Raw genomic sequence first — 25,296 nt, 5'->3', positions numbered from 1 at the left:
CTCGATGGCAGATTACAGACATACAAAACAAGGGCGATAAAGCTGCCAGGTAGTCCGAATTTGCTGAATAAGTACCTTATCTATGAAGGTCTACTAAGGAACTCGGGATGGCACCATAGTGCCCTTCAATCGCCCCACGCAATTTGACACATGAAGAACGCCGATTGCGCAAATACCGCGCGGGTTGACCAGGTCGAGATTGCGTATTTCCGGAGAATCAGTCTTCAAAATCTCATAATTTATCGGGACGTGATCCGATATCACGGCACTGCTAGTCTAGTTTCCGTCGTAAGTCGAGCTCACAGGCAAAGCATGTGCGGATCCACACTCAATTGATCATAAACCTCTACCCCTCAACTCCGCCCCGCCATAGTGGCCTTCCAACGTCAACAAAACCAAACACCGTAAACCCCTGCCAGGTCGGATTCTTCCTCCGTTAACACTACCCTTTATCTGTACCCAGCACCCAACAGACACAATGTCGGCCCTCAAAGCAGGAGACTCCTTCCCGGAGAATGTATCCTTCCTCTACATTCACCCAACGGGGGACCTCGATCTCAAGGCCTGCGGCCGCCCAATCACTTACGACGCCAGCAAGGGTAAAAGCTGACCTTCTCCATCGTTTCCTCCATCCCATATCACCCAAGCCAAGTACGGATGACTGATCTGCCTGCAGAGTTCCAAACCAAAAAAGTGGTCCTGGTTGCCGTCCCCGGCGCCTTCACACCGACCTGCCAAGAGCAGCATATCACCTCGTATCTGGCCAACCTAGAGCAGTTCAAGGCCAAGGGCGTCGACAACATCATCTTTATTGCGTTTAACGACCCGTTCGTCATGTCGGCGTGGGGCAAGGCGAACGGCATCAAGGATGAGTCGATTGTACGTTTGCATTTCATCTCTCCCTGTTCTGCTATGCCATTTGACCTCCTATGATGCTTACCCACCTACTACGGCAGCTGTTCATGACCGACAACAACGCCGAGTTCAGCAAGAGCATCGGCTGGGAGAATGGAGGGAGGACCGCGAGATACGCCATTATTGTTGATCACGGCAAGGTCGTCTATGCCGAGGCGGACACGGTGCGGGGGAGCATCGCCAACTCAGGGGCCGAGGGTGTTTTGGCGAAGCTCTGAGTCCTACGCAGGAGTGCATTTGGGGGGAGGAAGAGGCCATTGATTCGCATAGCCGGAATAGAGAGCTGTGATAACCCCGCTGCATCTTACACGCATCATAGAAGGCTAAACCCATGTCGCCCAGCGCGTGCCCGTGAATCGATGCTTCAGACCAATGCATAAGTCGGCATTCTGTGAGCTACCCATGCAAATGTCCTATACCCGTTACGCAGGATCCATGCAACCGGCCCTTTCAGAAAACAAGCTGTCTTGTCAACTTGTTACGAGAGCGAAACCCTTTAAGAGAGCTGAGCAGGCAAAAAACCGAGTACCGACCGACCGACTCCAGCGTTTTTCCTCCGGCCACAGGCAAGACCGTAAGATATCATCTATTTGCTCCTCTCTTGACCATCCACCTCCCCCTTTGCCTCAAGAAGAACACGCACCCCCCCGGACAGCAACCACTTCTAAGACACCTTAACGGGACTTAGCGGCGACCTTGACCGGCGCACCCTTCGCGCCCTGCTTGCTGGCGATACGGCCCTGCGCCTGGCCCTTGCCGGCAGCGCTCTTGGCCTTCTCAGCCTTCTTGGCGGCCTGGGCAGCCTGCTTCTTCTCCTTGCTCTCCTTGATGGCGGCGAGACGGGCGGCGCTGCGGGCCTCGGGGCGCATCGAGCGGCGCTCCTTAATCACATCGAGGGATGCACCAACGATGGCGCGCTGCGACTTGACCGTACGGCGGGTGCGCTTCTTGGCGACTTCCTGTAGAGGGAGTCAGCAGGCCGTAATACTTTATTGTTTCGTCCATGCCCATCGTTCTGCCGTCATCGTCTTCAAACGTATTCCCACCTCCCAAATTGGCTTTCCATCTCCGAGTCGGACGTATACTAAAGCGGAGAGCGCGTACCTCAGAGATACCCTTGCGGTGTTGCCTCCGGTAGAGGACGGTCCAGGCAATGCGGCGGGGGTTCTTGCGCTGCAGGAAGAGGGACTCGGATTTGCCGTTCTGGAACCGGAAGATCTTGCTGTCGCCACGGACGTACAGCTTACCCTGTTATGGAGAACACCGTCAGCGCTTCCATCGCCTTCCTCCGTCAAGAGACAAAAATTGTTCCGCAATTGCGCCGTCAACGAGTCTTTTTTTTCTTCGTCCACACCGGCCCTCGTCTAGTCTAGCGCCATCGAAGTTCCGCAAGCAGTTATCGGGTCGCCGCCTGACTCGGGGGTGGGAGATCTCGCCGTCGGTCGCAATCGCAGGAATGGGCAAGCCGTACCTTGCCAGGGTAGATCCGCTGGCCGGAGAAAGTATCGTCGTACGTTCTCATTGTGGCGGTTTGTTGTCGAAGTTGTCGTTGTCGGGGTTGCTTCCTCTGAGTTCAAGGTTCCAGGTCGATTTTCGCCAATTTCTCATGTGCAGGTTGTGCGGATAGGGCTGCTCTGTGATAGGCTGGGCGCACGGACCACTTGGACCCTCTTTTGCAGCCGGGGTGGCTTGCAAGGGGAACGGATGCTCATCGAGGGGCACAAGCCACATGAGCGTCGCGGTTATGCGCAAGGAGAGGAAAATTTCAAAGCAAGTAGATTTCACTATTTTCTTGAAAGTATGCCGATGGGCTTTTAAATCATTAACATAGTTGACATTTTAAGAGAACAGTTTGCCGTGATGCCGGAGAACTACTGTCCTGGATACCGAGCAATCAACCCTAACCCTTCACGTTGAGGAACTTGAAGCTCCTCTCCTTCTCACTCCCTTCTCCGTCCCCAACTTCTCAGTCTCGGGCATCTTTTGGAATATGGAGTCTCCAATAGAAAGCGAAGCGGATGCCATTGCATCCACTGTCTTAGAAGCATTCAGGAAGTTGCCAGCGAAACGAAAGCCTACTGTGCGGGACAATGGGCTCCGGGAATGGGTGCCCCTGGCTGGCATCGTGGTTAAAGGTATCTTGCCGGCTTCTACGCTTTATTCTCACATCGGGAACGCTGACTCAAGTTACGAGGCCAGGTCCTGATTACTTGAAATGCGTAGCACTAGCGTAAGTTGAGGCGTTCACCTATCGAGAGATCGATCCACGAAGACCACTTGTGACTTACACCCCCTGACAGAACCGGCATGAAATGCCTCCCAGCATCCAAACTGCCCCAGGCCAACGGCGTAGCTCTACATGACTGGCACGCAGAGGTTCTTGCCATCCGTGCCTTCAACCGCTTCATCCTGGACGAGTGTCGACGTCTTGCCCAGGATAGCACCGCGCAATCCGAGTTTCTACGGCGAAGAACAGACGCAGAACTCTCGTCCCCGTCTTCAAGCAACGGCACCTGGCACGCCCAACCCTTCACCTGGCGCGAAGGTCTCACCCTTCACATGTACTGCTCCGAAGCGCCCTGTACGTTCCCCACCTCCCTCTCACCCCCTCCCTCCCCCCCCCCCCCCCAACAACACCATCGCCTAACCACCTTACCAAAACGAACAAAAACCAGGCGGCGACGCAAGCATGGAACTCATCATCTCCTCCCAAGAGGACGCCACGCCCTGGACCACCCCGGCCGCCTCCGCAGCCACTTCTCCCTCTGCTTCCGGCACCCCATTTCGCGCCTCCTCCTCCGCCGACGCCACCGGTCCACCGTCCGAGGGCCACACGGCCCTCCTCGGCCGCGGCTTCTTCTCGCAGCTGGGCATCGTCCGGCGCAAGCCCGCGCGCGGCGACGCGCCGCCCACGGCGTCCAAGTCGTGCTCGGACAAGCTGGCGCTCAGGCAGTGCACGTCGGTGCTGTCGGCGCTGACGGCGCTGTTCGTCTCGCCGCGGCGGGCGTACCTCTCCACACTGGTGCTGCCGGCGTCGCAGTTCACCGAGGCGGGGTGCAGGCGGTGCTTTTCCGGCGGCGAGGGATCCGCGGGCGAGACGCGGGCGGAGCGGGCGACGTGGGGGGAGGAGGGCGGGGAGGACGGCAAGGCGGGAGGGCAAGCGGGCGTGGCGGGGGGCAGGATGCGCCCTGTTGCGGGCAGGATGTGGGGCGGCACGGGGTATGCGTTCGTCCCTTTCCGCGTGGAGACTACGGTGTGCGAGTTTGAGTTTTCCCGGAGGGCGATCGTGAGTGGCAGTTCTGGGAACGAGAAGCAGGTCAAGGTGACGGCGAGCAATCTCGCTGTTGCATGGACAAGGGATGGAGCGGTGCAGGAAGGCCTGATAGGCGGTGTTCTGCAGGGGCGGAAGGGATTTGATATCAAAGGGGCCAGTCTAACCTCGAGACGGAGGATGTGGGAAGGTGCGGTGGAGGTTGCGGCGGCATTGGGAGACGCAGGCATAGCCAGAGAACTTGCAATGGAGACTTACGATGGGGTGAAGGAGGGGCGGATGTTAGAAGCGAGGCGGAAAGTGAAGAACGAGGTGAGAGAGGAGGCGCTCAAGGGTTGGCTCAGAAACACGGGTGATGGAGAATTCGGTCTGTGATGCCTATCTGCTGAACAAGCATTGCATATGCTGGCATACTGGACAGCTAAATCACAAACAACTATCATGACGCCCGTGTTTCTCTCGCATGGTCACATTATCTTTCAAGGATGGATAAAATGTTGTGGGATCACCATGTTCCTTTCCTATCCCTCCTGGCCAGGACTCTCGGGGGGCCCCGATGCAACGAATACCAAAGACGCCGCCGTCCTTTTAACGAAAAAAAAACATAATTCGTTTCTGTCTCTCCAGAGCAACCCGAGCAGGGGACAGAGTGGGCCAACGTTTTGCGATAAGAGTTTACACTCGGAGAGGCAAGTGACCCTACTCAACCTTGTTCTCGAAGTTCTCGCCCGCGACGAGATCAGGGATGTCGTCGTCGTCGGCCTCCTTCTCGCCCTTCTGCATGTTCTGGTAGCTCTCGGCCAGCTTGCGCAGCGACGCCAGCGAGTCAGGGCCGAGCTGGTTCAGAATGCCAGGGACGAGCTCCGTAAGCTCCTTCTCCTCGCCGTTGCCGTAGATGGCAAACGTGTTGGAAGGGACGGCGGCGTGGACTACCAAATCGTTAGCAATCACCCCGTCACACACGGCCCACTCGGCATCCGCCGCCGGTCGTACGCACCCTTGGGGGCAGCAAAGTGGATGACGTTGCCGTCGCTCTTGAACATATTGACCTCCTCAATGGCCTGGATCGGCTGGACGTTGAGCTTCTTGAGCGATTGCTGCAGCTTCTTGTCATCGCCGGCCGACCGCGCGGGCGCCCTCTTCACCTTTCGCCTGGGAGTACCCTTGCCACTGTTTGTTACAACACGTCAGAATATCGTCTCGATCGATTGTCTTCACGTTTGAGCGATTTCGGTGGATCCGTCTAGACATACCCTGTCGGTTGGTGCGGGTTAGTCGGCCAGGCCGCAACGGGGAACCGACGAGGGGCAGAAGCATCGCAACGTACCGATACGAGCAGAAGCACCCAGCTTCTTGAGCCGTTCCTGGACGTCGGCCATGTTGGACTATGTTGGGGTTCGAAATACGGTGGTGGGGGGGCGGCTCTCGAGATGGACGGCGACTCGGCGTAGCTCGAGCTTGGGGCAATCAATCAGTCTGGCTAGCTCCTGGCCGATGCGGAGAGCGGATCTTGCTTGCGATACGGACAAGGAGCGTTCGCAGGTGCAAAATACGTCCTGAATACGTACTCTGTCAATCGGGGATGATTTTGGCCCTGGATTCGCCTGGGAGTCTCGTGATAGGCTCGCGATGCCTCAAAGCCTTGCCTTGACGTCTTGTGGTTGGAGAAATTGTGTGCGCTGGGCCCTGATATTTTTTCGCTGCCGCAATAACTTTTACCCCACTCTGGCAGCTGCTGACCGGCCCTTACCGAGCGTCTCACCGTGCGCAAAGTTGTTGTTTCTCGAGCAATCCGCTTCCCAGCAGCATTGATTCGCAAACCCAGTCTGTCATATTTTTGGGGGATTTCTGGGCAGTAAGCGCCGTCTTACTATTTGTAGCTCGCATGTTCTACTACACAGAGCTCCTGCCCCAACCTGGAAAACAACGGGAGACGAGAAGGAAGGACAACTAGCAATACCGATATCATTCTCTATTCCCTTGTAGATGTAGTGGCCCCGCCTATTTATGGTAAGATGCTCTATTCGTTGTGAAGAGATGCTCTCGGATTATTATGAGTCGAGATACACACGCCAGAACCTTTTGTTTCCGGACCCTCGTTACTAGATGTAAAGCTGTTATCCTTGACTCTCAGGCCGAACCCCCTGTCCCAACTCCCAGGCGCCAGAATGTCTTAAGAATGTTATACATATACAAGCACAGCCGATGCAAACTGTACAAGGAGAAAGTCCTCCTCTTTGGCCATTACTGCTTCATCGATTACCAGGCTCGGATGATGCCGCCTCCACCGGTAGGCCGGCCTCCCTCCTCATAGCTTCCCGCCTAGCCTTGACCTCCTCAGCCATCTTGATTGTCTGGGAGATGGAGGCCTGCCTTTCCCTCTCTTTCTCCGCTTCGGCCTGAACAGCCCAGACTGTAGACGTAGGTTAGTTAGTCTCGCGGATAAATATCGTACTTAATCCGGCACGCACTTGGCTTGTCCGATTTAGAATATTCTTTGAGTTTTGAGACGAAGTCGTCAAACTCTTTTTGCCGCTCATACCTCCGCTCGAGGCTCCGTTTTTGGAGTTCGGGGTTGTATTTCTGGAAGAGCTCCTCATCTGTCGGCGTAAGCCACATTGTGAGGGCGGGACCACCGACGATGATGGCACCGCCGCTGTTTTATTGCGTTAGAGACTGGTCTATTGATGTTCAGATCAATGGCGGGATAAGACTCACGCGACAAACATCTTAGTCCATAACCACCAGTTGAACGGTTTCTTGGTCATCTTGTTTCTTTTGGTCTTTTTTAAGGAGAGCGGTTCAGACTCTTGACGGTTAAAATAAGTTTGTTATGAAATGAGTAGGTAAGGCTCGGGTAGTGATGTGGTGTTGATGACCCGTTACTCCGTTAAAGGCAAGCCCAATGAGGTCAATCAAAGGCGGCGGGATGCGGCAGAACCTGCCTAGCCCTCCTCTTGGAGATTGTCAGTTGTCATCAGCTGATGAAGAGTCACTAAGCTGAAGGTTGAGGCAGGCTTGGCAAAGCTTGGAGCAAGGCTTGTGCTACCGCTTCCTCGCTCGCGACCTGGGCCAGGCCTTGACAACGGTTGTCGTCTCAGGACGCTCATTCGCTCAACCACACCCTGAACTGTTTCGAGTTGAATGTTTCTCGGGCGATTCCTGTCCAATCAGGGGATGAGTCTGCTGCAAACCCCTTTTCCTCCCCCCATTTGAGTGTCTTCGGGCCTTTCCAAAAGCCAGGCACCCGAATATCGCAGCGCGCCGAGGCTCACCAGGCTTTCAACATCTTTGCCACTATTCTTGCTGCTTGGCCGGGTCCGTCACCTAGGTGAAGCAGAACCAGGTGAAGCCTCACGCTTACCCCAGGTCGCGGTCAGGCCCTGAAACAGTCACTACGAACCCCCTGACAATATTCTCGGATGCCGGGCGGAAAGACAGGGCATGCCTTGCTTGTTCTCTCACGCTGCGTAGTTTTGACGTATGGACAGAGCGAACAAAGTTGGGACATGTTTTGCGATAATGTACGTCGGCACTGGTTGTTGGAGGCTTTAGTAAGTTACCGCCGCTGGCCCGCAGGCCAGGTGGGCTGCTGGTGTTCTGTCAGCGTTTCACCCGTCTCCCGCTGAACCAGCCGTCCAGCCGCCGGCTGCAGTGTACCGGAGGTTGGGACGGGACGGGGCGCGTACGGGATCAGTAGCGGTTCCAAATCACCAATGCCAGCCAGGCCGGAGATGGTCCTTGACACAGCTTTTCAGGATGTGCCCTATATGCTGCGTTTTCTTCCCGTGCCTGCCCAACAAAAGTACCCGACAGGACGGGCGATCTGAGAGAAACCTGGGTCGACTTGTGCCGAGAGGCCAAAGCCAGCCGCTGATCGCCCCTGCTGACGGGAATAATTAAGGCTGTATGTAGTGCAAGTTACTGTGGTAATAATGAGCTTTGCTTCAGCTGACCCCTGGCCACTACATGCCTTTAATTATGTAATTGCCGTCGCACAGTTCGCGTTCACCTGCCATCGGACTTTCAGCAGTTACCGCTGCCTGGTTGCACGGGGACCCAGCCCATGGGCTAACATATCGTTTCAGCCTTCAAACAGCTGGCCTTCGCAGTTATTGGAATCAAAACAAAGGAATCCACGCCTGTTCCCTTCGGTGCGGGCGCTGCGTGATTTTCCTAGTTTGACTGGTATACTGTCCGTGTGTTTGTACTGTGTGTTGTAGAACACACATGGTAATTACCGTATTCCTCTCGCCCTGATCTGCGACCCTTCTTGCATGTAACAAACCCCGGCCCGCCTTCTACCAGGTTACAGCCCGACCAACGAGGCCCGAGAACATACGTAGCATTCTGTAATCAATGAGTTAAATTACCTGATCAATAAGACACAATGCATTCCCTTTGGCCTTTTTTTTTTCTCAGTCTCCACCACTTCTGGCTGCCGCCGCAGCTTCGGCTTCCACACCTCCCGGCTCCGCAAACTAATTCCACTCCTTGTGTGTGAGAGAGAGCGCCACCGACCACAGCAGGTCGACTCCCTTCCTTTTCGTCTTTTATTCAGCCGGCCTCCACGTCGCCGTGCATCCAGCGTCAACCATCGCAAAGCATAACGTTACCATTAGCGGCGATCCTGCCAATCCCTCCTCCTTCAGGCTTCGTGTTTGCAGGGCCCTACAGTGAGGCAGCCAACACTCTGCGGCTCCGTCACCCCGCCTCGGCTGCACGCCAGTCTTTGCCGAACCTCTCGACCAACAGGAAAACTCGTGCATTTCTTGCACTTCGACCATACACGGTTTCTGTTGCGATGCAACGAGTTTAACCGTCGCCGCGTCGTCACATAACGCAGTACCCAGGCGTAAGCAGCAGGTCTCAACTTGGGCCCCGCGTGCCATGACCAACCGCTGCAGCGATTAAGCCTCGAGAACACGACTCGGACGCGACACCTGCTCAGTTGAGCAGATTGAGCTAACCATCACTCGCCGCGCCACGCGCGACCCTAGATTGAAAGGCGCCAGCACAGGACACGGCACAGGCAGGTCCTTCGGTGTGTCGGTGCCATGGCGTATAATGGCCAATACGATGGTGGTCCCGGAGGGGCTGGAGGGCGCCCGTACGGCGGAGGACCGGGACCCCAGCGACCGCCACCTCAACGACAATATCCACCCGGTCCAGGAGGACCCCAGCAGTACAATGCGCCGCCGTCTCAGCAGCAGCAGCAGCAGCAGTACGATCAATATCAGGACGGATATGGCTACGGCTATGACGACTACGGAAATGGCTATGATCAAGGTTATAGCGGACATTACGATGATATGGGCTACGGAAGAGGAGCGCCTCCAAACCAGGATTATCCACCGCAAGATTACTATGATCCTGGGCCGAATGGACCCGGGAGAGGAGGGCGACCGATGCCCGGGGGAAGAGGGGGTCCAATGAGGCCTCCGCCTGGCGATGGTGGTCGAGGAGGTGCCTACCCCCCTCGGGGGGGCGGATATCCTCCGGGTCCCGGTGGTCCCGGCGGTCCCGGTGCTCCTGGCGGTCCCGGTGCTCCTGGCGGCCGCGGTTATCCCCCTCCCGGCCGGGGCGGTCGACCACCTCCGCCAGAACGGTCCGCGAACTCTGATCCGGGCGGTGAGTGCAGCGTTGATGCGCCCTCCTTCTGCAGCTGTATGCTGATACTCTCCCAGCGAATCGAGGTCCTCCCATGGGCGGCTTGGGCCCAGCGGGCGGTGGGGACCAAGGACATACCGGAGGTCCTTTCCCCACGTTCCCTGGCGCGCAGCGCCGGACAGACCTAGAAGAGGAACAGCAAATTGTGGCTCAGATGGGAGGTATGGAAATATCTGGACAGCGACCGGGGCCAAGGGGTCCGAACGGCCCGCCACCACAGCGAGGTCAAATGCGTCCTCCGCAAAACGGCTACGGGGGACCCGGACCGATGGGACCGCCTCGTGGACCACCGCAACCCTATCGTCCGCCAGACTTCCCCGATCAGCGGCGTGGCCCTCCTCCGGGGCCCGGATACGGCCCTCCAGGAGGCGGCTATCCGGGTGAAGGTTTCGGCCCCCCGGGACGGAGCATGACGATGCCGGCTAGAGACCAGATGGATATGCATCAGGCCGGGCCTCCTGTGCGCCGCGATAGCGCTCCTTACCATGGCCCCATTGGCCGCGGTATGCCGCCGAGACCAAACACTGCGCAAGGGATGCGGGCCCAGGCACCGAGGATATACCCCCCGAATAATAATGGGCCCCCTATCCAGGATCAGCAGTACAGGAACGGTCCCGACTCGGGCTATGGAGCCCAGGACCGGCCTTCGTCCATTGATAATTTCTATGACTACTACGACACGGGCAATAACGACTATTCCGCGCAGAACCCCCCGTCAGCCGCATCCGAGCTCCCGGATTTTGATTCGATGGCGTCTCAAAGATCCAGGCAATCATTCGACCGGCACATACAGCCGGGCCCGCAGGAGCAGGCTCAGCGGGGACCGGGCAGACAGCCCGAAGTCAGCAGGGCAAAGTCCCAGCCTGACTTACGCAGCTCACAGACGGCCGTGTTCGAGATGGCAGGTGACATTCCCCCGCTACCCACGCAGAGAAATGCGCCACAACAGTTTGCCCAGCAAGGGCCCCCGGACGGCCAACAGCAATTCCAACGAACAACCCCCCCAGGGCCGCCCGGACCTCCTCCCGGGCAGGCACTTCCGGGATTGCCTGCCGGCCCTGCTCCGTACAGACCCGCAATTCAAGCTGTCCCGCCTCCAGGTGGCTCCAATGCAGATAACCTCCCGTCACACCCCACACCGGTTCGCCCGGGACACATGCCTGGCTCTCTGGTGAACCTCAGCGACCGGCCGCCCCCGGTGAGGAATTATAGCGGGAGCACGAACTACAGCGGTAACACTCCCACACCTCCCGCCGCAGCCCATCCGCAAGGACCTCCTCCTGCCCAATACGGAGCCAACCCTCCCCCTGCCAAACAAGCAGAAGCTCCTGTTACTGTAGAGGAGCTGGAGCACCTCCGCGCCATAGTCAAGCAAGACCCAGGCGACCAGGCTTCGGCTCTGCGCCTGGCCAAGCGGCTTGTTGAAGCATCCGACGCACTCGTTCCGAACCTTCCCGACCCTAAGGCGCGGGCCCGATCCCGCGAGCGATACCTCATGGACGCACACAAGATCCTCCGCAAACTCGAAAAGGCCAACAACCCGGAAGCCATGTTCTTCCTTGCCGACAACCTCGGGCGCGGTCTCTTTGGCGGCGGCGGGCCCGACAATGCGCACGCCTTCACGCTGTATCAGTCCGCCGCCAAGCTAGGCCACCCGGCGGCTGCCTACCGCACTGCCGTGTGCTGTGAGATCGGCAACGACGAGGGCGGCGGCACCCGCAAGGACCCCCTCAAGGCCATACAGTGGTACAAGCGCGCCGCCACGCTGGGCGACACGCCCGCCATGTACAAGGTCGGTATGATCCTGCTTAAGGGCCTGCTGGGGCAGCCGCGCAATCCGCGCGAGGCCATCAGCTGGCTGAAGCGCGCAGCCGAGCGAGCCGACGCCGAGAACCCGCACGCACTGCACGAGCTGGCGCTGCTGTACGAGAGCGCCGAGCCGAACGATGTGATACTGAGGGACGAGCCGTACGCCTTCTCGCTGTTCAAGCAGGCTGCCGAGTTGGGCTACAAGTTCAGCCAGTTCAGGCTGGGGTGTGCGTACGAGTACGGCCTGCTGGGGTGTCCGATTGACCCGAGGTTGTCCATCATGTGGTATAGCCGCGCGGCGATGCAGGGGGAGCACCAGAGCGAGCTGGCGTTGTCTGGGTGGTATCTGACGGGGAGCGAGGGGGTGCTGCAGCAGAGCGATACCGAGGCGTACCTGTGGGCAAAGAAGGCGGCGATGGCGGGCCTGTCCAAGGCCGAGTATGCGATGGGGTATTTCACCGAGGTGGGGATTGGGGTGCCGGCGAACTTGGAGGATGCGAAGAGATGGTATTGGAGAGCTGCTGGTAAGTTTTCCTCCCTCTCCCCCCCCCCCCCCCCCCCCCCCAATTTTATCCTACATAGACCCGCAAGACTCGAGATGCTAACGGTGATATAAACAGCCCAGGATTTCCCCAAGGCGAGAGAACGGCTGGAGGACCTCAAGCGGTCGGGAAAGAGTGGGCCCCGCCAGAGGGAACGGATTTCCCGAAGCAAGATTGGGAAGCAACAAGAGGGTGAATGTTCCGTAATGTGAGCTGGGCTGTCAACACTGGGGACGGAAGTGGATAATCAGGTTATCGTAATGACTGGGCATGGCGCTTCACGATGACAGCAACAGGCGGCTATTTGAATTGGTTGTGAGGATGGGACATGACCAGTGCAACGAGAAGAGAGAATAAACGTTCGATGACTGATGCCTGGCTTCCGAAGCCCATGAAATAGGAGGCGTCGCGGTGAATCGGATTTGGTGTAGTAGGAGGGGCCGAGCAGGCCAAGCTTTGTACTTTGTATGAGAGAAGCCGGAGAGTGCGAATCAGGTATACTGCGGAACATTCGAAGCTGGGTGAGGCTTGAGCATTCCGTGACGTGTATCTCGTCGCCCGTCGGATTCGACAAATTGTTTTTGTCAGTCAGGGAAGGCGTCATGGGATAGATGGAATAATGGATAACACTTTCACACTCTGTCTTGAGCGATTCTGCACAAAACGGCAAAGCACACGTTGTCTCTGGGGATGGCGATCTCCACCCCAAAACTGACCAAATATTCAGACATTGCGCCACGCGAAGATGCATTGGCCTCTCGCATTTGCTCAATACAATCTAATTCCCATCGCGTTCTGGGCTATACTACTACACCTACATTTAACAAGCCTCAGTACGCAGGCGAGACATGCGGGGAAGGCGGACACGGATGCTTCCCATGCTACTGACCGAGGCAGGAGACTCGCTACGAGCATGGACTTCCATTAGAAGAGCGTCCTCGGACGGCGGTTTCGTCTGCGCCTGAACCGCCTGGCTCCAGCCATCCTGGACCTGCTCCATTGGAAGCTGTGCCGCTTGCATTTGGACAGCAGGCAGAATTCCGCGATGCTGGACCTGCTGAATTCCTAGGGCAGGTAGTGGACCGCCCTGGGGAGGCGAACATCCATTCGGCGGGAAATCCTGGGGCTGGGCCATGCTGAAGGGGGGCGAGCTTCCCGGAAAGGCCGGTCTAAGGGGCAGCTCTGCGCTCGAGTGACGAGGCGGCGTGGGCGAGGTATATATCGTAGCGGTAACAGGGGCTTTGCCCTTTCCGTTCTGCGGGGAGGGTTTGCTCCGTACCGGCACCGCTGCGGTCTGGTCGAGCATTCTGTTCCCCCAGTACCGCCGATGATCCCTGGTTCCGTGCCGGGGAGGGGGGACTTGAGCGACGTAGTATTTCGAGAAGAAGGGGTGCGTTACTTTAGCCTGGGTGGTCAGGTGCGCAATGGGCTGCCCGTTTGCCTCAGCAACTGCTCGTAGAGCGCTGTGCTCACTGGCGAACCTGTTGCTGTCAGCATCTGCATACAAATCGGGACCGAGCTGTAACCGAAGGCTTACTGAACAAATGCATATGGGGCTTTATTATTGTTGACGACAAGACTGCAGTCTTCGACATAGCCCCAAGCGCTGAAGTGCTCTTTGAGGATATCGCACACGTCCCTCGAGTCCAAATCGTTCCTGGCAAGTTGGTTGACACAGACGGAACGAGATCTGATGGTGCATCGTGCACAGTCGCATGCATCATATGTTTCGTAGACATAGACGCCGGCGCTCCTATTACGGTTGTTGCACATTTTCCGAGTCTGCTGTCTCTGAGGGCCATTGTCGCGGCGTGGCGAAGGCTGGGTGGCTAGGCTGTCCGGCTTCTGAGGAAGACGGGGCTGCACCTGTCTGGGATTCCTAAGGGGTTGGCTGGAGACCACGGGTAGCTGATTCCCCCGATCCGGTTGCCGAGACGGTCCGGGATACACAATGCCGCCTCGCCGCCTGGCTAGGGGGTAGTCCACGATTACGGGGCCAGACTTGGATCGCTGATGCCGGCTCATAATCTGCCCAGCGGGGACATTGTTCTCGTCTCGGGCTGCCGCGGTGCCGTTGAGAGCCGCTCCGGCGTCGTCGGGGGTTGGAGAGGCGCGTCTGCCGTAATTCGTCCCATGGGCAATGACGGGCATCGGTGTCGCTGCGCGAGGGGCAACGTGAACTGACGTCACCGCGCGAGCAGGTGCTGGGCCAGCCGAGCTAGGACGGCCGAAGGCATCGTGAGTAGGTGCAAGAGCGGACGTGCATGCCGGCCGGGCCGCACTGACATCTGAACAAGCAAGCGTTAGTAAGATTGGATCGAAAATTGAACCGAGTATCGGCACGTCGGAGCACAATGTGGTGGGATGAAGCAAGAGAGGGCGGGAGAGCCAAGTCTTGAAGAAGGTATCTTTAACCCAGAAAAGAGATACGTACCATTCGACGGGATGAAGTCCATGGCGGCATTGATGCTCGCTCCCGAAGGCTGGTGCCGACCCCAGATGGAGGAGCAGTGGTACCAGTAGCAGAGGGCGCGGCGGAGGATGTCGAGGGTCTCGCTCCCGCATCCACAGAGTTCATTCCGGTTCTCCTGGGTAAGGAGGTCCAGGATGTCGCTCTGCTGATCCCAGGTGCTGAGCCTGTCGCGGTTTTCGCGATGAGTGCACCACCTCCAGGCCCATCCGTCGATTTCATTGAGATCGTGGGGATCGATTTGTTTTCTGATGCCTTCATTCTCGTCGCAGAGGCACTGGATTACATGCCACAAGTTCCACGCGCCCTTGAACCAGAGATCGTGTGCATCGAAATACCTGTAGAGGTCTTCCCACAGCGTGGGTCGGACGATATTGGCTACCTCGCGAGGATATTCCGCGCGGAAGTCCCTGGCCGCCTTCTCAACATCCCAGTCAAGCCACAGCTCGGCAGGTCGGTCTTGGATTTGAAGGCGGTGGCCAAGCGACCGCTTTGCCGGCACCTCGGCGTTGAGTGATAAGATGCATTCCGCATCTGCGGGAACGCTGGTGTAAAAGCCAATGTTTGGCATTGGAATCGGCCTGCCGTATGTGTCAAATCCCCATCTGCAACCAGCCCTTGGGGGGAGAGAGGGGTAAGATGTGGGATAATCCATTGCTGAGAACGGCGGGTAGACCTTCTCCACCAGGATGCCGCTCGGTCTGTACTCTAGCGGGAACGGAACAAGCTAACAAACTCGGATGGTGAGGGCCGACCAAATGACCAAGCGGGTTGCGGGGAGGTGGTGAACGAGGAAGTTGAGGGGATGAGAAGAAAGAAGGAAATGGCTCAAGGCAGAAGATAATCGCAAAGATAAATAAGCCCCAGTTGGGTGCTTCAGCTGGCGAAATGGGAAGCCCGCTCGGTAAAGTTTGTCAAGCAAAGTCGACGTGAACTTATGGTCGAAAATCAGGATCGGCAGTGCCGAATGGGACAAGGCGCGCGTCCCTGTGTATCGAGCCACTTGTGGGTTTGACAGCGTGCTGCAATGGAGGAAGACAAGAGTAGTGAGCTCGTTCGTTGCCGTGGCGTCTTGGGTAGGCGTCGACAGCGAGTAAATAGCAGGTGGAAAGCAGGCAGAAAGCAGGCAGAAGACTGGTTTGTGGGTGAAGGGAATTCTAGGCGGAAAGTGTTGGGAAGAAAGTGAAGGGTTGTTAGAAGACGCGGGGGGCCGGCGTGAAGAGCGGGGGGAGAGGTGGGAGGAAGCACGCGGTCCTAAGTGAATTGTACGGGAGACCGATATACCTACTTCGGAGCGCATGAGCCAAGGTGCTGCGCTCTGATACCAAAGCTTCTCTGTCTTGACATGAAAAACTTTACCACAGAAGACTTGGCCATGGCAAATGAGCCATCTCGCAGAAGAAGCGGAAGCGGAAGCGGAAGCGGAAGCTTTTGCCCATCAACACAAACACGCGCCGCCGCCTTTCATCCCAAGATCCATCATGCATCAAGCTAGATATGCCCACAAGGTAGCCGTCACTCGCGGTGTCCACACGAGATCATAAAAATAAACCTTAATCAGCCAATATACAGAAGCCCTAGAAAGCGCAGGGGCTTCGCTGCGATACAATGCAAAACAGAGTGGAGTCTAGGTAAGGTTATCAGAATAGGGCGAAACGTGGGCGCATAGCTAGTTTACTGCCGCTTGATCTCATCAAGCATCTTGAGAATTTCCGATTCATTCTCGCTGGCCCGGGCCTTGCCATTATTCCAGTCGACAACCTGCACAGCACAGCGTGAGACAAAGTAACCAAGCAAAGGAGCCAACGAAACATACCACAGGTCTCTGGAAGCTGTCGGCATTCTCCTTGAATCTCCTCAAGGCCTCCTTCTCGGTGGTTGCACCCTTGATGACACTGGAGATGCTCTTAGGGCCGACATAGTCCAGGATTGTCTGCAGCTGGTCCGGCGTGGGAGGCTCTTCGGTAATCTGCAGCTCGAATTGAGGCGTACGGTCGTTGGTCTGGGCCGAGTGATCGCTGGCCTGGTCCTCAGTCGCTGTTTCCCATGCCGCCGCCGACTTCTGCTTGAGTGCAGTAGCAATTCGCACCGAGGCGGGGGAGCTGGCTCTGTGGAAGAGCGTGATGATGTCGAGGGTTTTGTGCTGCGATTTCCGCCAAAGTTAATAATAGATTGCAATGCATGAGCACCGTCACTGTTGGACTCACAAAGCGGAACATGTTAGCGGTTGTGCCCTGCGACGCTAAGAGATGGCTGGTCAATGGTGGAAAGTTTGATGTTTTAGCGGTCGTTTGCAGGCCGAAGCAAATGTGAAGTGGGACGCGATGAGGCTCAAGTACCTTTTACCGCAGTACAGTACATACCCGCGGTACTGTACAACTTGCCCATGCGGCAAGGAGCTTGGGCCTGCATCGCGCAATCCCTGCCCCTGCTCGGCAACGTCGCCGGCGCCGTTGTCTAAAGTCTGCTAGCGCAAAAGAATTACAAGTCCCGAAACCATGGTTGGGCTTGTTACCTATGGTCGAATCATCGATGCAAGTGATTTGGCAGTCGCTGGAAGCGTTCATTGACGATAGCAAAGCGCCCCCGATTTTCTTTTTCTCTCCTTTATTTATTTTCTTTCGTTTCTTATATCTCCCCCCTGTTTACCTTGACGACTCCGCCGGACTGCGCGCTCAATTATGACGTCAACCGCAGAATGATAACGCCATGCCCTTGCAAAAGCCACTTTAAGTGCCATGACCCGATGTACGCAACCACGGAAAGCGGCACAGAGTTTTGTATTAGAGGATCAAGTGCATTGAGATCTTACTAGCCAAAACCTAGCCCCGCACGCCAGAGGCCATGCGACGCTCCATCTGGCTACACTTGGTTACTGCCATCCGGCTTCCCTGATGCCAGGGTGTTTCTGCATAGGAATGGAACCACCCGACCTCAGCGAAGCACGCGCGGAAATGTTGTTCCAGGATCCAGGCCTGCGGTACTGCTATGACGTAGGCACTCCATTCCGGCCTGGCATATATGGCCGTGATGTCCCCTGGGATATTCTCTCGCCCTTTCCGATCATCATCAACGACCCCGTCATTGAGAGAATCCCACAATGTCAGGCAACTCGAACGTCGGAAACCGCCAGGTTTACGAGGCCGGCAACCAGCGGAACCCCAAGATTTCGGAGATGGGATCGGGTACCCGGTACCAGGAAGGGACCGCCAACTCGCACCTCCAGAACGATTCCAGTGCGTAATGGTCCATTCCTCACTTCGTCTCACCCGAGGCATGCTAATAAGCCACTCAAGAGGACCAGAGATCACTCTCCAACCGGGCAGCAGCCGAGGTGCGCATAGCTCTTCCTCGACCAGCCACTCCAGTTGACTGACATCAGCGCCGAATAGAAGTCATCGACTCAACAAACCTCGGAATCCGTAGAGACGTCATTGCACAAAAAAGACCCCACGCTCCCAGTAAGTTACTTTAACATCTGGAGCAAAGAAATCAGGGCCACGAGGTTGGCTGACCAAATCTACAGGCCAAAGCGCACGGAAATGAACCCTCGCGAGGCGCTCAGGTCGATGCCGAGATCCAAGCCGAGGAAGACGAGATTATGAAGAAGAAGGGACAGAACCTGACAGGGAAGAAGCTGTAAATGGAAGTTTTGAACGGAATTCAGAACGCATCAATCATGTATATGACTCGGCGCTTAGCCGACGATTGGCGCTGGTGTTGGAAGCGAGATCCGGCGTGGAGTCGCATTTCCACTCCTCCTCCTCCTCCCTAAACACCAAACTTACACACAAATCATCTCTGATCCTCCACCTTACTTTACGTCATCAACAAAGGATCTCTTCTGTTCCACTCAGCTCTATACAGAAAATATGGCGACCGATTGAAGGCGCCGAAGAGACACCGGAATTGGGTTAGGCGGAACTGCTCCACGCTACCATATCTTCTTATCGGTCCCCCCCGGCTGTCCGGAATCCGTTAACAAGTCACTAGCAAACGGACCAGTAACCTTATCGAGCGCCACGGCGGCGTTCCTCTAGAAATCCCGGTCTTTGAACTGCGAAGCACACTGTCCTGAAAATGTAGCGGAAAATCCCGCCTGATCTACGGCTTCGAGAACCAGGTCGGAGAGCCGTGCTCCATGCGATATGACTTAATGGGACCATTTGCGCGCTAGCTCTCCACGAGCCAGCGATGTCCGGCACATTAAGCGTTCCCAGACCGCTAAAGTTCTACCGGCGTGAGGTGCTCGAATACCTCGAATCGGACACCGAGCTGAGCGCAAACCAGAGCCTAGTAGAGGGTGTCACCGACATGAAGCTGCTCGTATCCTACCTGAGGCCATGGACGTCATCGACAAGGTCTCCTTCGACCTCTTGCTTGTGAGGGGCCTTGATTACTACACCGGTTTTATCTATGAGGTCGTCCTGGATAACACTAACAAAAGCCTCCGTGGTCCGGTAGCATCGCGGCGGGCGGGTGCTACGGCAAATTTGTGGGCATGTATAGCTGGCGCCCCTTATGTGCGTTGGCATATCTTTTGGGGTAGACGGGAGGGCACGAGAAGAAACGCCCCTCCGACTTTGGGTGCCAGGCCGACGTGTGTATCGTGACGTTCGGCGGTAAAGAGTTTGATGGGTCCGGTTGGAGCGCATGCGCGTGGCTCGCCAGTTGTGAGCCGCTGGCATCCGTGCCGAGTCCGCTGCCAAGGTCAAGCCCAAGCCATTACACCAGCTTGATGGCTCCCGGGGTTGTCCGCTGCCGATATGCTCGGGCAGGAAGAGGTGGAGACTGGTCGGGTTCGGTTGAAGCGCCTGCACGTTGGAAACAGAGACGCGGTGCTGAAGGATAGAGGGGCAGCTCGTTGCTGGAATTTCGTCAAGGAAACCAGCGGTTGTTGCGCCCATTCCGCTAGGAGACCCCAAGAATCTCATCGATAAGAAGTGGCTCTCACTTTTGTTTTTGTGCCGAAAGGGCTTAGTAAGCGTATTAAGGCCCTCTGTTGTTCGATACACGGCAGGAGAGATTGACGGTGTCGCTCCGCTGCGAGATCTTGGTGCGCTGGCCATCAAGGTGCGCAAACGCCAGAGTCGCATTTGGGCACGAGGGACACCGCGTCACGGCCCCTTTTTACTCGGTCTATAACCAGACGACTGCTGCCTCACATTATGGCAATAGATAGCTTCTGGTAATTAAGTCAGTCCAAGAAGCCCAACGTCAACGTCATCGGTTGTCTGTGTCCGGAGGCAGTGACTTAAGTAGTCCGCTGATCGGCCAACTCCAAAACAACATGACAACTGTCCACCTCTCCTTCCAATTATCCGATACGGACGCCGTGAGCAACCATCACGACAGCACCATGGCGTCGAACATTCCGACCCCCGATTCACCATCTGGCGCGAGCACTCCATCCACCACCCCATCCCCACCATCCGGGCCTGAAGTCAACATGCCATCCCCATCCAAAACCTTCACCGTCCACACCTCGCTCCTCTTCGACCCAAGGCAAAAAGCCTGGCTCAAAAACACCTCGATCGAAATCGACCCCGTCACCGGCTCCATCGCCCGCGTCTTCACCCGCTCCTCCGACAACGGCCTCCTCCGTCCAGGGGACATTGACCTCCGGGGTAAAGTCGTCCTGCCCGGGTTCGTAGACAGCCACACGCACATCTTTCTCCACGCCTACTCGTACGTTTTTAGCTCCCTTTACCTCCCGCCTCCCCCAACACCACGCACCACTCCTTTTTCTAACCAGCACGCAGCGAGCGCTCCGGCACCGAGCAGATGCGGGACGAGTCGGTGGTGGAGCGGACGATCCGGGCGGCCAACCACGCGCGCGCGGCGCTGCTGGCCGGGTACACGACGTACCGGGACCTGGGGACGGAGGGGGCGGGCAACGCCGACGCGAACCTGCGCGACTGCATCAACCGGGGGCTGGCGGCGGGGCCGCGGCTGTTCGTGGCGACCGAGGCGCTGGCGTCGAGCGGGTCGTACGAGATCCGCGTCGAGAACAAGCTCGGGCTGGGCCTGGTGGCGCCGCGGGCGGCCGACGTCGCGGACGGCGTGGATGGCGTGCGGGCCGCGGTGCGCCGCCGCGTCGGCGACGGCGCCGACCTCGTCAAGTTCTACGCCGACTACCGCCGCAAGGTCATGCGCTGGCCCCGGGACGTCGCCGGGCCATCCGCCGAGGGCGGGGGAGTGCGCATCCTGTTCCCGCCGGCCCGCCGGAACCCGGCCGTGCCCCTGTACTCGCAGGCCGAGATGGACGCCATCGTGGCCGAGGCGCGGCTCGCCGAGATCCCCGTCGCGGCCCACGCCGGCGAGACGAGGGCGGCGCTGATGGCCGTGAGGGCCGGGGTGGACACGGTCGAGCACGTCTTTGAAGACTCGGACGGGCTGCTGGAGTCGCTGTTTGCCGAGATGCGGGCGCGCGGGACGCTGTGGGTGCCCACGCTGGCGACGGCCGAGATCACGGTTGCCGATGACCTCTTTCGGAGGCAGAAGGCTGCGGTGAAGAAGGCGCATGATTGCGGCGTGTTGTTGGCTGCGGGAGGGGACACGGGGACGTTTAACCATGGGCTGAATGCGAGGGAGATGGAGATCATGGTTGAGCTGGGGATCCCGGTGGAGGATGCTCTGGTGGCGGGGACCATCCGGGGGTGGGAGGCCTGCGGCAAGGATCAGTGCGGGTTCAGATTTGGGTGGTTTGAAGAGGGGAACCGGGCGGATATCGTTGCGCTAGATACGGACCCGCGAGAGGACGCAAAGGCGCTGCGGAAGGTTAACTTCGTCATGAAGGATGGCCGGGTGTGGAAGCGGGACGGGGTGCCGGTGGATATGATATCTGTCCCGCAGTGGCCGAGCGAGGACGGGCCATGTTACCAGACGACCGGCTTCCGTCCGGTACTAGGAGCTAGTTGTTGTTCGAGTTGAACTGCAATTTCTTGTTTCGCCAAGGAGTATCTGGTTGGTCTCTAAGACCGCTTACATGGGTTGGAGAGTTGCTCCAGCCGCAAAGTCACCGCAGAGTATCCTGCTTATTACACTTCGGTCTTATCCGAAGAGAAAAGACGGCGGGCCAGACAGGCGCTAGAAACCATAGAAGGTGCTGTTGCCTTCTTAGAAAATAACTTAAACCAGCGAGCCCAAACTAGTCATCCGGCACGAACAATACGCACTCCGAGGCTCCCAACATACTTTCCGATCTGTTAGCACAACCACGCAACGTAGACGAGCATCATAACCGAAATTTCCCCTGATATTTTCTTTCTGTTTTCTTCACGAGCTGGGACTCACGCGCTGCTAACGTACCGAACGGTAATTCCAACTCTCGAATTTCCGGCCTCTTCCTATCATGTCCATTATCTGAGCCGTACTAACGGCTACGTACCCGCTCAGTTGCGCTGTATTAGCATCCGCTAATTCTCGGGTTTGCATCGGAATACAGCGCCTCCCACGGGGCCATTCTACTAACTTACCTACGGCTGACTGCTATGACATTTTTGTTAGTGATTAGCGGGACTAAGCAGTAAATACAGTGTATCTGGAGAATTCATTTCTCTCTTGGCCACAGCCTCCGTACTTATCGTAAAATTGGTGATTGGTGGCGTAATGCGCTCGGAGAGGGGTTTTTGGTTCAGAAGTCTGGCAATGGCGTGTTTGCTCGGCTAGTGTCATGAATTGCGTAGGGTGCAGCAAGTGTGTGTACATGTACCTGCATCCTGGGGAGGGGTAGACAGGAACAGGTTTAGCTTTGCCATGTCCGCATCGTGTCATGGTTGCCAGGAGGGATTATTGGTCATTTGACCACCGGCGTTGCCTTATTCACACCCTGTTCGGTTCGTTTGTGCCGCCGTTCAACCATTCTCGGGGTCCCGGATGTCTCGGTCGTCAATCGTACGGGCCACAGATACCTGTGCGGTGTTCAGCCAAGGTGCGGGGGGCCACTTCGAAAGGGTGTGAACAGGAACTAATCGGGCTTAAGGGCGCAAAAACCGGGAAGAATTGGGAAAACTGAGATGAGCTGGATGGAGCTGAATTGGATTTTGGGGTCCGGCTGGTTCGTCCAAGAGTGCCGCGATGAATGAATGGACGAGAGCTGATGGATATACCGGCTGGCCCTTTTTCTCTACCGACGGCACTGGTCAATTGGGGGCAGCCGGGTGAGCGCTGAATGCTGCATGCAGAATCGCAATATGCTGAAGTCTGACTTCTCCTCTGCGCGACCGGGCGAACCGTCCCATCCCCAAGGGCGCGAATGACAAGGTATCATTAAACAACGGCCTGGATTCGTATTCCCGGAACACGATCTTCCTGACAGGGAAAGGAGACTAAGACAAAAAACCTGTCAGCTGGGCCGGATGCAATTTCCCATGCACCAGGCTGGTACTGTACCTTTTTGCCACGCGTGACCGACAATTGCATGGAACGCTGGTGACAAAGAGGGCTCATGGCCGGTCGCTGGTGTGACGTGACGAGCTGAGGGGAAGGAAGACAAGACTAACTTGATGCAGACCTGCAGGACATTAACCGTGCTGAGCGGGGTGATCCCCGAGGGTCCTGAAGTTGTAACGCGCCCGGTTGACCTGCGAAGAAGAAACGAACTGTTTGGAGCAACAGCATTTGGTTTTTTCGAAATGAGCCTTGCGCGGAGGTTCCCGCGCTTCGCGACTCAGAGCTGACGGTTGTGCGGTTGTTTCCTGACACAGGAGGGGTCCTTCAATATAGTTCGGGCGGGATGCTCCGAGAAGATAAGAATGGACTGACTTGGAAGATCGGACGGTGTGTGGCCCTGGGGCGATTACTGAGCTTTGCCCACTGTACACTACGGTACCAGCGCTGGACCAAATCTGGGTCTTTATCTCCCAGTTGTCTTAGGAAGGCGACCTATTCCCCACCGACGAGTCTCACCGAGCGGGATCGAGCGAGCCTTCACTGGCCGACTGTTAGCAAACCTTGAATTGTTTCACCGAGTTTAGCTTGAGGGCCAGACCGATTCACAGATGCTCCGGGGAAAGACAGTAAACTTTAGTTGAGATTAGATGTTTCGCCAGTGCCGCAGCTGCGAAGCTAACAAAAAACCTCGGTACTTAGTATGCCTAATGTGTAGAAGCAAACGCGAAAGTGGTATCATAATCGCCACGGGGTATCCTAACCGTGACGCCGGAGAAATGCGCCCGTGACATGTCGCCGGACACTGTCCCGTACCAGACCAACCCGTGACCCGAAACTCCATAGAGTGGAAACCCAACGCCCGCCCTCATGCAAATGCTCGCTCGCCCACCCGCCCGATTGTCCTATAACACAAAATTGGTACAAACAGCAACAGCACGCTTTGCTGAAACACCCGGCACAAGCAAGACGTAATCAGATCTCCCACGTCTCGTCCTCCCCGGCCAGCAGGGCGCTGCTGTCGGCAAACACAATACCTCGCCTCTTCCACCCGCCCCGGCGGAGGAAGTGCTCAGCCTCGTCGTGCGGACCCACGGCCCGGCCATGGTGGAGCCGTTGGTGGTGCGGGTGGGGCCAGGCCGGGGCCGGGGCCAGGCCTTCCAAGGGCGAGTCCTCAGTCCCGCTGAGGATGCTGCAGCTGCTGCTGATGGTGCTCGCGTTGCTGGGCGTCGGGGAGGGGTCCCGCCTCCTGCTCAACGAGCTGGACTGTGTCGGCTTAGCGTTGAAGCCAAAGTCAAAGCCGCCGTAGATGACCGTATCGGACGAGTCGCAATGGTGCTGCATAAGTTGGTTGCGACCGAGGGCGTGCGAGGAACGTGCCTGTCGCAGTCCGCGCGGCTGCGAAGGCCGCTTGCTGCTGATGGTGCTGGTGCCGTCTCCTAGTAGAGCGTCTGGGAGCTGCGGTGCAGAGCCCTGGGCCATAGGTGGGTGGAGCCGTAGCGGGTCCCAGTCGACCGACATGTCAGCCCTGCCGCTTGTGGATGGGCGCGAGTCCAGCGAGGACGAGCTGCTGGCGTCGCTTGGCTTTCTATAGTGGTCCATGGTTCCCATGCAGGAGTTGTGATGCTTCGAGCTCTTGTGGCTCCGGAGGTTGCGGAGGAACCGGTTCTGCTGCTGGTCGTGGGAAGGAGGGTAGATGCCGCACAACATCACCGCTTGGGGGGAGTCGATAGCCGTTTCTTATCAAGTATTGGGGGACAAAAGCCCAGTTGGTTGTAGACCCTTCTCAGTTGGGGCTGGACCCGAGCATCGCCAGTTGTGGCTGGAACTGTGAAGAACCGCTGTCTGGGCAGGGCCAACTTGGACGGGCATGGGGCAGGGCGAGGTATTTAAGCATCCTGCCCTCTTTGTAATGTGCAGGACATACCCGGACGGGAAACTCGGGGCAGAGAGCCCAGCCCAGGCCAATGCCGACGATCGACCGTCCATGACGAAGGGTGTGGTACTGTACCTTGCAGCCCCACGCAAGGCCCGGATGGGAAAGCAGCAGAAATTCGGGCTGGGTGGACTATTGGGGCGTGGCTTAACCAGGGCAGGCCAGCTCCATGCAACCGCTCTGTTTTCGCATGCACACCATCCTCTGCCATGCAGCGGGGACACCCCAGGCCCCACTCCGCCCGAAGAGCGAAGACGGGCAGTGTTGTGGAGCAAGGCCACCTCAGCAAGCT

The 25,296-nt window shown here is 57.3% G+C and overlaps 11 protein-coding genes across 11 annotated transcripts; 5 read left to right on the top strand and 6 right to left on the bottom strand.

Moving 5' to 3' along the window:
* Positions 1-478: 478 nt before the first annotated feature.
* MFIFM68171_01885 (uncharacterized protein) lies at positions 479-1,133 on the top strand (the record flags this gene model as incomplete). Its single annotated transcript, XM_071057307.1, has 3 exons — positions 479-599; positions 677-879; positions 957-1,133. The coding sequence occupies 3 exons, from the start codon at positions 479-481 to the stop codon at positions 1,131-1,133; spliced, it is 501 nt and encodes a 166-aa protein (XP_070913408.1).
* A 456-nt stretch (positions 1,134-1,589) lies between these two features.
* On the bottom strand, positions 1,590-2,437 carry RPL24 (60S ribosomal protein eL24; the record flags this gene model as incomplete). The annotated part of the gene is made up of 3 exons (XM_071057306.1): positions 1,590-1,874; positions 2,020-2,163; positions 2,387-2,437. 3 exons carry the CDS (start codon positions 2,435-2,437, stop codon positions 1,590-1,592), a joined length of 480 nt encoding a protein of 159 aa, XP_070913407.1.
* A 468-nt stretch (positions 2,438-2,905) lies between these two features.
* Positions 2,906-4,561, top strand: MFIFM68171_01883 (uncharacterized protein; the record flags this gene model as incomplete). Its single annotated transcript, XM_071057305.1, has 4 exons — positions 2,906-3,050; positions 3,115-3,145; positions 3,216-3,496; positions 3,591-4,561. The coding sequence occupies 4 exons, from the start codon at positions 2,906-2,908 to the stop codon at positions 4,559-4,561; spliced, it is 1,428 nt and encodes a 475-aa protein (XP_070913406.1).
* Positions 4,562-4,885: 324 nt separating this feature from the next.
* EGD1 (Nascent polypeptide-associated complex subunit beta) lies at positions 4,886-5,565 on the bottom strand (the record flags this gene model as incomplete). Its single annotated transcript, XM_071057304.1, has 3 exons — positions 4,886-5,115; positions 5,184-5,356; positions 5,510-5,565. The coding sequence occupies 3 exons, from the start codon at positions 5,563-5,565 to the stop codon at positions 4,886-4,888; spliced, it is 459 nt and encodes a 152-aa protein (XP_070913405.1).
* An 873-nt stretch (positions 5,566-6,438) lies between these two features.
* Positions 6,439-6,954, bottom strand: cbp4 (Assembly factor cbp4; the record flags this gene model as incomplete). Its single annotated transcript, XM_071057303.1, has 3 exons — positions 6,439-6,599; positions 6,658-6,842; positions 6,905-6,954. The coding sequence occupies 3 exons, from the start codon at positions 6,952-6,954 to the stop codon at positions 6,439-6,441; spliced, it is 396 nt and encodes a 131-aa protein (XP_070913404.1).
* A 2,289-nt stretch (positions 6,955-9,243) lies between these two features.
* Positions 9,244-12,419, top strand: MFIFM68171_01880 (uncharacterized protein; the record flags this gene model as incomplete). The annotated part of the gene is made up of 4 exons (XM_071057302.1): positions 9,244-9,817; positions 9,874-10,080; positions 10,168-12,189; positions 12,286-12,419. 4 exons carry the CDS (start codon positions 9,244-9,246, stop codon positions 12,417-12,419), a joined length of 2,937 nt encoding a protein of 978 aa, XP_070913403.1.
* Positions 12,420-13,027: 608 nt separating this feature from the next.
* MFIFM68171_01879 (uncharacterized protein) lies at positions 13,028-15,332 on the bottom strand (the record flags this gene model as incomplete). The annotated part of the gene is made up of 3 exons (XM_071057301.1): positions 13,028-13,688; positions 13,745-14,495; positions 14,642-15,332. 3 exons carry the CDS (start codon positions 15,330-15,332, stop codon positions 13,028-13,030), a joined length of 2,103 nt encoding a protein of 700 aa, XP_070913402.1.
* A 1,019-nt stretch (positions 15,333-16,351) lies between these two features.
* MFIFM68171_01878 (Putative redox protein fmp46, mitochondrial) lies at positions 16,352-16,896 on the bottom strand (the record flags this gene model as incomplete). Its single annotated transcript, XM_071057300.1, has 3 exons — positions 16,352-16,438; positions 16,494-16,820; positions 16,885-16,896. The coding sequence occupies 3 exons, from the start codon at positions 16,894-16,896 to the stop codon at positions 16,352-16,354; spliced, it is 426 nt and encodes a 141-aa protein (XP_070913401.1).
* An 881-nt stretch (positions 16,897-17,777) lies between these two features.
* Positions 17,778-18,320, top strand: MFIFM68171_01877 (uncharacterized protein; the record flags this gene model as incomplete). Its single annotated transcript, XM_071057299.1, has 4 exons — positions 17,778-17,913; positions 17,974-18,011; positions 18,070-18,138; positions 18,204-18,320. 4 exons carry the CDS (start codon positions 17,778-17,780, stop codon positions 18,318-18,320), a joined length of 360 nt encoding a protein of 119 aa, XP_070913400.1.
* A 1,806-nt stretch (positions 18,321-20,126) lies between these two features.
* MFIFM68171_01876 (Xaa-Pro dipeptide hydrolase) lies at positions 20,127-21,610 on the top strand (the record flags this gene model as incomplete). Its single annotated transcript, XM_071057298.1, has 2 exons — positions 20,127-20,365; positions 20,440-21,610. 2 exons carry the CDS (start codon positions 20,127-20,129, stop codon positions 21,608-21,610), a joined length of 1,410 nt encoding a protein of 469 aa, XP_070913399.1.
* A 2,433-nt stretch (positions 21,611-24,043) lies between these two features.
* Positions 24,044-24,778, bottom strand: MFIFM68171_01875 (uncharacterized protein; the record flags this gene model as incomplete). The annotated part of the gene is made up of 1 exon (XM_071057297.1): positions 24,044-24,778. One exon carries the CDS (start codon positions 24,776-24,778, stop codon positions 24,044-24,046), a length of 735 nt encoding a protein of 244 aa, XP_070913398.1.
* Positions 24,779-25,296: the final 518 nt, after the last annotated feature.

This window comes from Madurella fahalii (assembly GCF_045866475.1).
Source record: "Madurella fahalii IFM 68171 DNA, scaffold_1, whole genome shotgun sequence".
Classification (NCBI taxonomy): Eukaryota; Fungi; Ascomycota; class Sordariomycetes; order Sordariales; genus Madurella; species Madurella fahalii.
This window is presented reverse-complemented; position numbering and strand designations above follow the sequence as displayed.